The following is a 12386-nucleotide window of genomic DNA, read 5'->3' as shown; positions in this document are numbered from 1 at the left end:
TTGGTTATCCATAGCTCTCGTAGGCCTTTTGACCTCAGAGATATTATAAACATCCATCTATTCATTCATTTAAAAATGCGTATCAGCCATATTAAAGTTCGTCTATCCTCCATAAATCATAAAACAAACCTCCACACAACGACAAAAGACAACCAAATTTTATGCTTTATTTAGTTAACTAGAATGTTTTATGTCCACGCTGTCACAGTGGTAACAAACCGTGAAAAAATTTATACTAAGGAGGTGCTATTTGAAGTGAAAATATGACACAATCAATTATCACTTGTTTTCAATATTCAAATGTTATAATGCAAAAACAAATCAACATTTGCAAATCATTACTGTTGAACTAGCAATGACAAAAACCAAAAACAGCAAATAAGAGTATGCTGATCACATTCTATCCAATGGTTCTGCAATATGCATCCCTAGTTAACAAGGTCACAAGATCCAATTTTTTCAGACCTGCAAGAATTTCTTGATTCAGTTTGGACTTTTCAACTCCTGTAAAAAAAATCTTTTTTTTTTCAAATTCTGGACTTCTACTTCTTTCTACCTCCCTAATAAATCATTGTTTTAACCTGGTATGTATCAATACAACATTAACATGGTCATTTCAAAACTTCCCTTTTAGCTTTCATTTAGATGTAGTGGGTTCCCTTGATTAAGTCAACAACAACGAGGAACTTTCTGGAGAGCATATTCCAGAGGAAAAATGAGAGAAGCACATTATTATTACTACTAAAAGTTTGATCTACAATCTGTACAATTGAATGCTTTGTTGCTAGCATTGTATTATTCTGTAGAGGAAAACAACACTTGAATTTAAAATTGATGCCGATGAACTTTCTGGAGAGCATATCCCAGACGAGAAATGAGAGAAGCACATTATTATTACCACTAAAAGTTTGATCTACAATCTGTACACTTGAATGCTTTGCTGCTAGCATTGTATTATTTTGTAGAGGAAAACAACACTTGAATTTAAAATTGATGCGTTTTATTAGAGGTGTTGGTAAAATGAGACCATCAATGCTACTCCTCTTTGAACAAGGCACGTCCAATAAGCATCCTTCTTATCTCACTTGTGCCAGCCCCAATTTCAAATAATTTTGCATCTCTTAACAGACGCCCAGTAGGATACTCGTTCACATATCCATTACCACCTAAACACTGGATTGCCTGCAATGCAAGCAAAAATGAATTTTCTTGTTAAAAGATCATTAAAAAAACATTCAATTTCATGAAGGGCATCAAAAGCAACAGATAATGCATATCTTAGGTATCGCTTTATTTTATAACCTATTAAATTCAATTTTTTTTCAAAAATTTACCAATATGAATTCAAGAGATACTAAATTTTAAGAAAGCAAATTATGAAAGTGGCACCAATAATATCACACATTAGGCAATAACCAGACAGGAGATGCATTAAGCCATGGCAATGTCCAAATATAAACCGAAGTGTCAACGAGGTAGTCTGAACAAAAATATCATTTAATATTTCTACTAAATTTAAGAAAGCAATCTATGAAAGTGGCACCAACAAGATCAAACACTACGCAAGAACCAAACAGAAGATGTATTTAACCATGGAAATTTTCAAGAATTAAAAGGATAGCTGTGAGTATTGGATTGGAACCTTGTGCAAAATTGCAGGAAATAAGGAATAAAGAGGTTTGGCTATGGAAAAGAAAAGTATCAGTCTCTATCGCTCTTACAAGAAGTGATGATAAAAGATAATCTCAGGGTAGAACAATCAATTCCCAAGAGACAGATAAATGTGAGGGGTGCAAGATCCCTTTAAAATGTTAAAATTGGAAAGAATCTCTGTTTTGAAATGGAGAACAAAAGGAATGATTAAGCTGATAATATGATGCAATAATTGGTTTGCTCAGACATAATGACTTTGCTGGTGGATCCTCCATTATTTCTACAGGCAATTTCTGAATCAAAGACTTCAATTGCCTATAGAAACAATGGGGGCCATCTTAATCCATTGCAAGTGAATATTTGTTCAAAACAGCAGCAACCTCTATCAATTATTAATTCATATGGGCTATGGTTCAGCAATAAAGTAAATGAATCTAAGGCTTTTACTACATTTCCAACTTGAGATTCCCTTTCAATCTAATGTCACACTATTTAGACAAAAGAGAGGCCCTTGAATCCTTTTCTAACCCCTTGGAAGTTAAAGGAAATCTCCTAAGCTATGAAGATAGCATTTCGTAGAATTCAACTTGGGTGCAAAAATGAGAGAAGAAAGAATATTGATTTACTTAACAATATGCCAATGATGGACAATTCCCTGATTCCAAATATGGGCAATCTTTTGCATAGGATCAATAATTCAAACTTAAAGTGAATGATGAATGGGTTCTCTATATATCAATGCTCCATAACTCGCAGTGAGTCATACGAGTTTTAAGGCATGACATAGACTGTGCAATTGCTGGCAAGTTTCCATGGCGTGTCACCATGACTCGATGATGTAGCAGACCAATCTCAACTCACAGAGAAATTAATAAATTCATAACAAAACACAATACAAATTCAAACTCTCAATTCTTCATTCCTCAAAACTTCTTCTACATGGATCTCTAACTCCATTAAATAACAACTACTACAAAAAACAGGAAATTTTCAAATTTGGCAGATTTCGACAATAGGAAAACATGTCATTTTTGGTAACTTCTTAAAAACCTCCGAAAGCAAATTTGAAGATTCCTAAATCTACCCTTTAAACTAAAAAGGTGAATTTTCAACTAATCTCTGAAATTTAGCAAGAAATTTCAAAGTTATTACAAAGCAGAAAATTTTTTAAAAGACCTAAGATATTTTAAAAGTGAAATTCGGAGGTCAAGATGGAATTTCTGGCTCTCAAAAAAATAGTCGAAACAGCCCCAACAGATCTAGCTGAGTTGGAATCCACCTCAACTATAGATTTTGAAAAAAACCCAAAAAAATCTAAGGAAACCCAGACTCGAGTCAAAAGTTATGACTCTCTGAACTCCCTGCATCATTCTCCCTTGCTTGAAAAGAACGAAGCTCCTACGAGTTCTAGTCCTCAAACTACTTCCATTTAGGCTCATCTAAGTTTTGCAACTCCCATTCCGTAATCCAAGTGCTAGCTATTGATGCCAACCCTTCCCACTGCACGAGACATCTGTTGTAGTCACCCTAGAGAGTCTGAATAGTCTTCTTGTTTAGAATCTGTGCAACCTTATCTCTCTTTTTGATGGGTATGGTGTGCGTCCAATCTACCTCATCCTCTTTTGCAACAAAGGTATCATCACCATGGAAAGTATACAAATCAGAAATATTGAACACAAGAGATATATCAAGAACACTTGGGAGCTCTACCTCATACACATTATCATTAATCTTTTTCAAAATCTTGCAGGGCCCAATTTTCTTATATTTTAATTTATGATAAGTCCCAGTAGGAAACCCATCCTTTCTGAGATAAACCATCACTAGATCCCCTGCATTTAAAACTTGATACCTTCGAGTAGCATCTGTAGAAGCTTTGCACCACTCATTGCTGCCCTGCAACTTGTCTTACATCTTCCTACAATTGGTGGAGCTGTTCTGCAAAAGCTTCTCCATCATCACTGACTTTGTCACCCAAAGAGAGTTGCACCAAATCGAGAACACCCTGAGGGTTATGTCCATAAACAACTTGAAATGGTGACTTACCAGTTGAACTGTTCACCGAGCTGTTATAAGAAAATTCTGCTTGAGGCAATGCCAAATCCCATTGTTTGGGCTTCCCTCCAACAATACAGTGCAACAGATTACCCAAACTACGATTGACAACTTCTGTTTGTCCATCTATTTGTAGATGGTAAGCACTACTAAACTGTAATTTTGTTCCCATTTTCTTCCATAACGTCCGCCAGAAATGACTCAAGAACTTAGTATCTCGGTCAGAGGTGATCGCTTTTGGGACCCCATGCAATCTAATTGTCTCAGAAAAGAATAACTCGGCCACTTTAGTAGCATCACTAGTTTTCTTACAAGCAATGAAATGAACCATTTTTGAGAATTTGTCCACAATTGCAAAGATAGAGTCATTACCTCGTTGTGTATGCAGCAATCCCATTACAAAATCCATACTCAAGTCTATCCACGGTCTAACTGGTACTGGTCATGGCATGTACAATCCAGTGTTCTGGGAGTGCCCTTTGGCTACTTGACAAACACGACACCTCTCTACAAACCTGGTGATAGCTTGCTTCATCTTTGGCCAATAGTACTTATCTGCCACCAAAGCTATTGTTTTATCCTTCCCGAAATGCCCAGCCATACCACTACTATGAAATTCTCGAATAATATTTTCCCACATTGAGCCTATAGGAACACATAGCTATTTTCTTGACAAACACGACACCTCTCTACAAACCTGGTGATAGCTCACTTCATCTTTGGCCAATAGTACTTATCTGCCACCAAAGCTATTGTTTTATCCTTCCCAAAATGCCCAACCATACCACTACTATGAAATTCTCGAATAATATTTTCCCGCATTGAGCCTATAGGAACACATAGCTATTTTCCCTTGAATAAGTAACCATCTTGCATTAGATAATCACTTTGAATAGTGTCTGCATGTCCAAGTACTAGATTCTTCAACTAATCAACAACTTCCCAAAAGTCACTATCAGATTCATACAAGTCTTTGATTGCATCAAAGCCAACCACCTCTGTTTCCATGATAGTCAGAACGACTCGCCTACTTAAGGCATCTGCAACTTGATTTTGTTTCCCTGATTTATGCTGCAGAACAAAGGTAAACCCCTTAAGGAAAGAGACCCACTTTGCATGTCTAGTGTTCAATTTCTTTTGTGTATTCAAGTATTTCAGAGCAATATGGTATGTAAGCAACACAAATTCTTTGGGTACTAGATAATGCTTCCAATGCCTCAAAGCTTGCACAATTGCATAGAATTCTATATCATATGTAGAATATTTCTTCCGCACATCGTTCAATTTTTTGCTAAAAAAGGCAATGGGCTTACCTTCTTGGCTAAGTACAGTACCATTGCCCACATGTGAGGCATCACAGTCCACTTCAAACACATTGTCAAAATCTAGTAGTGTTAGTATTGGAGCTTCAATGACCTTCTTCTTTAGGTATTGGAAACTCTCTTCAGCCTCTTTGGCCCATGAGAACTCTCGACCCTTAGTGCAATCTGTCACAAGTGCTACAATGCTACTGAAATTACGAATAAACTTTCTATAGAAAGTAGCCAAGCCATGGAAACTTCTCACCTCAGTGATACTACGTGGACTAGGCCATTCAAGAATGGCTCGAACTTTCTCTGGATCCATCTTGACACCATCTGCAAAAATGACAAATCCTAGAAAAATCAAGCTTTCTTGTATGAACCTACACTTCTATAAATTAGCATAGATCTTTTCTTTCCTCAATACCCCCAATATTATCCTCAAGTGTTCCAGATGTTCTTCCCTTCCCTTACTAAAAATCAATATATCATCAAAATAAACTACTACAAACCTACCAATGTAGGGACGCAACACAGTGTTCATGAGTCCCATAAAAGTACTAGGTGCATTGGATAAACCAAAAGGCATAACCTTCCATTCATACAAACCATTCGTAGTTTTGAAAGTTGTTTTCCACCCATCCCCCTCTCAGATGTAGCACTGATGGTACCCACTCTGTAGATCAATCTTAGAGAAATACTTTGCTCCAGCAAGAACATCCAACATGTCATCCAAACATGGGATAGGAAAACAAAATCTGATGGTTATCCTATTGATGGCTCAACTGTCTATGCACATCCTCCATGTTCCATCTTTCTTTGGAGTTAATAAAGCTGGGACAACATAGGGGCTCATGCTTTCTTGTACTAAGCCCTTTTGTATGAGCTCAGTCACTTGTCTATCCAATTCTACATGTTGTGTCAGACTCATTCTATATGCCGCTTGATTGGGGAGACTTGCTCCTAGAATAAGATCAATATGATGTTGGATATCTCGTTTTGGGGGAAGTCCATCAAGTAGCTCCTCTGGAATGACATCTGAATATTCTTCCAACACTGCAACTACTTCTGGTGGTATAGTCAAGTCTTCCTCTTTCCTCTTTTGTACTACCAATGCATAACAACACCCTGTCACTTTCATCTCCTTGACAAGTTCCTTTTCAAACAGCATACTTTCAGTTTTTCCATCACCCTTTAGAGGTAATAAGACTACCTTAGATCCATCCTTCCAGAAGGTGTAAGTATTATTTTCCCCATTATGAACAACCTTTCAGTCATACTGCCAAGGACGACCCAAGAAGACATGGCATGCATCCATTGGAATCACATCACACCATAGCTCATCCTTGTAGACCTTCCCTATGGAAAATTTAACAAGTCATCTCTTATCTACCGTGACTTCACTTCCCTTTTTAAACCATGCAATCTGATAAGGACGAGGGTGCTTTTCACACTGAAGATTCAGTTTATCTACCATTTCTTTAGAAACCATATTCTCACAACTACCTCCATCAACAATTACTTGACATACCTTACCCCTTGAGGTACACCTTGTCTGAAATATGTTGGTCCTAAGCCATGAATCGTCAATGCCCTTCTCCTCTACATCCTCCTTGGCTGGAATAATCATTGTCCTTCTCATCATAAGACTTTCTCCCATATCTGGAGGTACTTGTTCAGATTCATTGTCAGCCTGGGCTAGGTTCACTCTGGATGGCCCTCCTTGATTTCTATCTTAAATGTTGAATTTGGAACACTCAAAAGCCTTGTGGCCTTCTTCTCCGCACCTAAAACAAGTAAAAGGCCTTCTCTAGTTTTCCCAGCCTCTTCCACTTCCGTAGCCTCGACCTCGCTGAAATTCCCTTCCTCTTTCTTGATTCGGAGGATCCTGCCTACCATCTATAATTTTTTCAGAGTCTTGAAAACTCTCTCCCTGGCCATTATTAGAACCTCCCCGAAATGGAGTTGATGTACCCCTTTGACCACCTCTATTTCCTCTGGTTATATTGTCTATTCTGCTTTTCTTCAACCTTCAGAGCTAATTGGCAGGCTTCCTCCATACTGTTAACACGATGCATGCTCAGTTCATCTTGAATAGAGAATTTCAAGCCATTAACATATCTAGCAAACATTGCTCGTTATTTTCTTGATGCTCTATGCGCATGGATAGCTTGTAGAACTCATTTGTATAGTCTTGCACTGAAGACAAGTTTTGCTTCAAATTTTAGAATCTGCAAAAGAGGGTTTGTGAATAATCCATGGGTAAGAATTTTTCTCTCAGCTTTTTCTCCATCTTGATCCATGTCTTAATCTTCTCCTTTCCATTTCTAACTCATTCCTTTTGGAGATGATCCCACCATATCATTGCATGTCCTTTTAGCTTTATGCACGCAAACTTCATCTTCTTTTCTTCTGTCATGGGCTTCCATTAAAAAAAAATTCCCATCTCATTCAACCAGTCTATTAGTTCGTCTGGCTTAAGACTACCAGCATAGTTTGAAACATCAATTTTTATTGCTTCACTCCTTCCTTCTAAAGCCCTGAGAACTCTATCTTCGTAGCTCATTTCTCCCAATCTCTCGTCTTCATTTTCTCCCTCTTCATCAGTATCATTTCCTCTTTGCATTTGTTGATTATATAGCTACTCATTGAGTCGTTCAATCTCCCTTTGCATATCTAGTACCAATCTTTGCATCGGTGTGACGCCTCCTCTTCCTCTTCCTCTTCCTCTCCCAGCCATCTTACTGCTCTGATACCAAATGATGCAGCAGACCAATCTCAACTCACAAAAAAATTAATAAATTCATAACAAAACACAATACAGATTCAAACTCTAAATTCTTCATTCCTCAAAACTACTTCTACATGGATCTCTAACTCCATTAAATAACAACTACTACAAAAAATAGGAAATTTCCAAATTTGGCAGATTTCAACAATAGGAAAAACAAGGCATTTTTGGTAACTTCTAAAAAACCTCCGAAAGCAAATTTGGAGTTTCCTAAATCTACGCTTGAAACTAAAAAGGCAACTTGCCAACTAATCTCCGAAATTTAGAAAGAATTTTCGAAGTTATTACAAAGCAGAAAAATAAAAAAAACACCTAAGATATTTTTTAAGTGAAATTCGGAGGTCAAGATGCAATTTCTGGCTCTCAAAAAAATAGTCAAAACCGCTCCAACAGAGCTGGCTAAGTTGGAATCCACCTCAACCATACATTTTGAAAAAAACCTAGAAAAATCTAAGAAAACCCAGATTTGAGTCAAAAGTTATGACTCTCCAAACTCCTTGCATCACTCGACGAGTCATGGACCATGAACCATGACTCGGTCAACTCATGCAAGTCATGCCATGATTCCCAAGTCCGACAGTCATGACCTGCACATATTGCAAAAAAAGGTTTTTTATCTTAAAGCTACAATAGTTTATAGTATTATACTTACTCTCATATGCTAGAGGAAGATGTCCCCAACTTCAACACAATATGATTAATGGAGTAAATTTGCATCAATCACTAAGATATGGCTAGATCACGATGCAAGGCATAGCCTAGAAAATAGTGCATTAAAAATTCAATCAACTACAATACAATAGAGAATATCTAAATGTTATTTTGTATACTAATTTCAAATATATTTTCACATCATTTTCTACTCTTGAGTAGAGATCTTGTATTTGCTCAAGACAGATATACAGGCAAGGAACATATATATGGTATGGAATAGTTAGTAACTATTACATGCCATATATATATTTTCATCGCTTGTACATATGTGATGGATGTATGCTTATGTATGTGATCAAATTAGCTTCTATTTGATGATTTTATAGTGTCTTTAAGTTCTATTCAATAATGGGTCCATGAAACAGGTTTTCAATTGTGAAAAATCTTCTTCTTTTTTCATTTAGCCAAGCCATTGCCACATCATCCGCAAGCCACAGGTCAATTTGACCTTCTTGAGTCATAGGCGAGTCTAAGTCATGGAACTCTAATAAATATAACCATGTGCAAGGAAAGATTTTGAAAGAATAGCAAGTTGTATTCACTATAGGATATGTCAAAACATCTTATAGACTATACACCTTGCAATGATGAGCGAGTTCAAAGTGTGCTTGAAGACACTCAGCTTGGGGATGTCTAAAATGCTCAAATAGTGGACATACACAAAGACAACAACTTTGTTGTTTGAGTTCAAGAAATGTAATATTTGGATGAAGTTCAGCAAGAACAAAAAAATGGGGATAAAATTTGCTTTAGTCAAATGTATTTATTTTTGAAAAATAAATAGATCTAACAAATTACATCGTTAGTTTAACTTTTATTTTCCAAATAGAAAAGATCTTTTATTTAAATCTATTATAATTAAATATTAGTAATCTGATTAAAAAAATTAATATAAATATAAATAATATCTAAAAAAGCTATTGACATCTAAAAAAAAATTTAATTTAGAAACACAAATGTTAAGAACTTAATTTTAAATTTTTATAGAATTTTCAAAAAAAAAAAACTTAAGAAAAAGCATTGTTAAATTTTCATTGAATATCAAAACAGAACAAAAAATATAATTAAATATTTACTTTTTTAACTGACATCTCTTAATTTAGAAACACAAATTTTAAAAGTCTATTTTTTAAATTTTTATAGAATTAAAAGAACTTCAGAAAAAACATTTTCAAATTTTCGTCCAATATTAAAACAAAATGAAAAAAGCCCAAACAATCTGAAACAATGAGAACATGTTGGACTGGAGTCACATTGGACTTGCACAGATAAAAATAAAACCATCGTGTTGGATTGCTTGTGTTTGTCCTCTTTCATGTTCATGCATCACACCTGCAGTCAAACTGTTGCCCTAGCCAAAAGTCGCCCTTTCATTTACAAGGAAAACTGAGAAAAAGTGCCCAACAAAAATAAGATTTTAAATAAAAATGAAAATGTTTTTCAAATGCACATTTGTTAGTAAATTTTAACAAATTTATTTCCACTGAATATTCGACAAATTTTGAACTTCATTGTTGAAGTTCGTCAAACCCTATGACTTAGACTAGCAATGCACAGTGAAATGAAAAATGAAATGGAGTTACAAACGCACAACTAGAGATACGGAAGATTTATTTTCTTGCTTTCTATTAAATCTAAAATAAACTATTAAAAAACAAACAAATTATCTGGACCTGCACCCAAATATCTGGAGCTCCTCTCTTACAAACTGCTCACTTGGACCCTCACTGAATGAAAGGACCAATCACTGCTCACAGCACACTCTCTTGACAAACTCACAGCTGCTTCTGCACATACTCTGAATCACTCAAAGCACACAAACATTCTCTACTGCTACACACAAAAACTAACTTCTACAACTGATTATGCCCATTCACATTCCTATTTGTCTAGGGCTGTCATAAATTTCCTCACTTTCAAATTTTGAATTCACCTATAAAATTAGTTTGTACTTCAAGAAACTGCAGCACATTAGGAGCCAGCTGGCAAGTGACATCTCAATGTCTATACAAATCTTCTGGGCTTAATTTAACTCCTGACAGGTAGATGAATGGGAAAGTGACTCAGGGACAATAAATTTATAATTCAAAATTCCAAAATTTTAAAATTGTGCAAGTCAATAAGCTTTAGTTGATGTTAAATTGTACTGTCTCCTTTTCTAGCCATTAACATCTTATGCATCATTAGCCTTATCCATCCTGATCTTGTGGGCTAACCAAGCCTTTGTCGGGGGACAGTGTGAGGTACATCATAGGCATCTTTACTTTCTGACAGATTGGAGTCGAGTTATTATGGGTTCGTAATACTTACTCTTTATAGTCAGCTAGGATCCGTATTTCCAGTTTAAAGCAGTATTGGACTTACAAGTTCGACAAGATATTTATTTTGATGTCTGAAGATTAAATTGTTTTAATAAAGTGACTTTAAAATTTTAAAAGGGAATTAATAAGTCATTTTGTCTTATAGAATTTATTATTCTCATTAGTGGAAAAAAGACAATTTAAAAGAGACAAGAATTAAAAAATGAAGGGACAGGCAAGGGAATATGAAGAGTCACCATGTTGTGCTTAAAAGGGGAAGATGAAGCTTACTTTCAGCATACATGGTTTTTATTACAATAATAGATAAACGTCTATTATTAGTTAATGGTAATCTATTTGTAATCTATTGTAAATATTACAATGTTTCTAATATTTCGTTAGTTGCTGTCTATGTTCCCTGAGGACGTGTCCCCCCCAAAAAAACCAGCGTTTTGGGGACGGGGATGTCCCCGTCCCGGAAACTTCATTGGGGACTTGCATTCGTCCCCAATTTTTTAACACAAAAAATTTAAAAAACTAAAAAAAATGTCACTTTTGCCGTCCCCCGCCATCCCCAAAGTTGGCAAAAAAAAATGCCGTCCCGGAAACCCGTCCCGCTGTCCCCTGCCGTCCCCATCCCGGAAACTCGAGGGAACATAGGTTGTTGTTATCTGTTAGCTTTTTTAGCTTTCTTTTAGTTAGAATAGAATGTTTCTATTCTTTACGATCGTTTCCTAAGGAAACATCACTTTATTCTATTGTATATATAGACCTCTAGCTCACTGTTAATAATAAGCAAATATTTTCCAATTACTTAGTAATATGGTATCAGAGCCAATACTTCAAATTTTTTCGACAAATTTATAATTTCTTTCGAAATTATTTGTTCAAATTTTTCAAAATTATTTCAGTCTCTCTCTACAACCCACCTAGGGTTTCTGCCTTGAGAAATCTGAATGCTAGTCTACAACTCCCATTTTTTTATTTCAAGCACGCAATCTGAGGTTATGGTATGAAATTGTGGCATGCAATTGCAGGTTTCAAGCTTTGTTTCCACGTCATCCATTAAAACGTGTCCTCGAACATTCACATATGTTGTTGTTGGCTTCTTCTAAAAAATTGTGACATTCATGGACAAGTTTTTCCTACAGTCACATTTTTAGGGCAGCATTCAAAACCCGTGACACAATTATTTTTGTGGTTTTTTTTTTCTACAGATGGTTCTTAGACCTCAGACCTGCATTTTATGTTGTTTGTGGAGTTAAATCTCCACATCTTCAACATTCTCCCCTATTGTCTTAGCCTCTAGTCAAGCCCTACAACAAAAATCGACAAGCTTTGTCCCACTCCATTATTCTCTACAAATCCCACTTCCATGGCCGCTGACCTAATTTTCTGCTTGAAACCCTAATTTTTGAGCTCAAAAAAATATTTTGATTCCAGATTCTTAGTGGGTTTTTCGAGAGCTCAACTGGATTGTCATTTTTTTTTTCTAGGTATCTCGATTTTAGAGCCAACGGATCTAGAAATCTACAACATATACTTTCTGGGTTTTTCGAGCTCTCTTCTGGA

General features: G+C 35.9%; 1 protein-coding gene across 1 annotated transcript in view; it reads right to left on the bottom strand.

The window, feature by feature from the left end:
* Nucleotides 1-702: 702 nt before the first annotated feature.
* IVD (isovaleryl-CoA-dehydrogenase) overlaps nt 703-12386 on the bottom strand; it is a 155485-nt gene continuing 143801 nt past the window's right edge. Inside the window, exon 15 of the mRNA XM_089791891.1 lies at nt 703-1182. Within this exon, the coding sequence (XP_089648017.1) occupies nt 1036-1182 (147 nt within the window). The 3' untranslated portion in view covers nt 703-1035. The remainder of the gene's footprint in view (nt 1183-12386) is intronic.

Source organism: Cupressus sempervirens, chromosome 7, assembly GCF_028749045.1.
Source record: "Cupressus sempervirens isolate cs-2001-9-10 chromosome 7, ASM2874904v1, whole genome shotgun sequence".
Lineage (NCBI taxonomy): Eukaryota > Viridiplantae > Streptophyta > Pinopsida > Cupressales > Cupressaceae > Cupressus > Cupressus sempervirens.
Note: the sequence above shows the minus strand (reverse complement) of the source record. Positions and strands in the feature narration are given on the sequence as shown.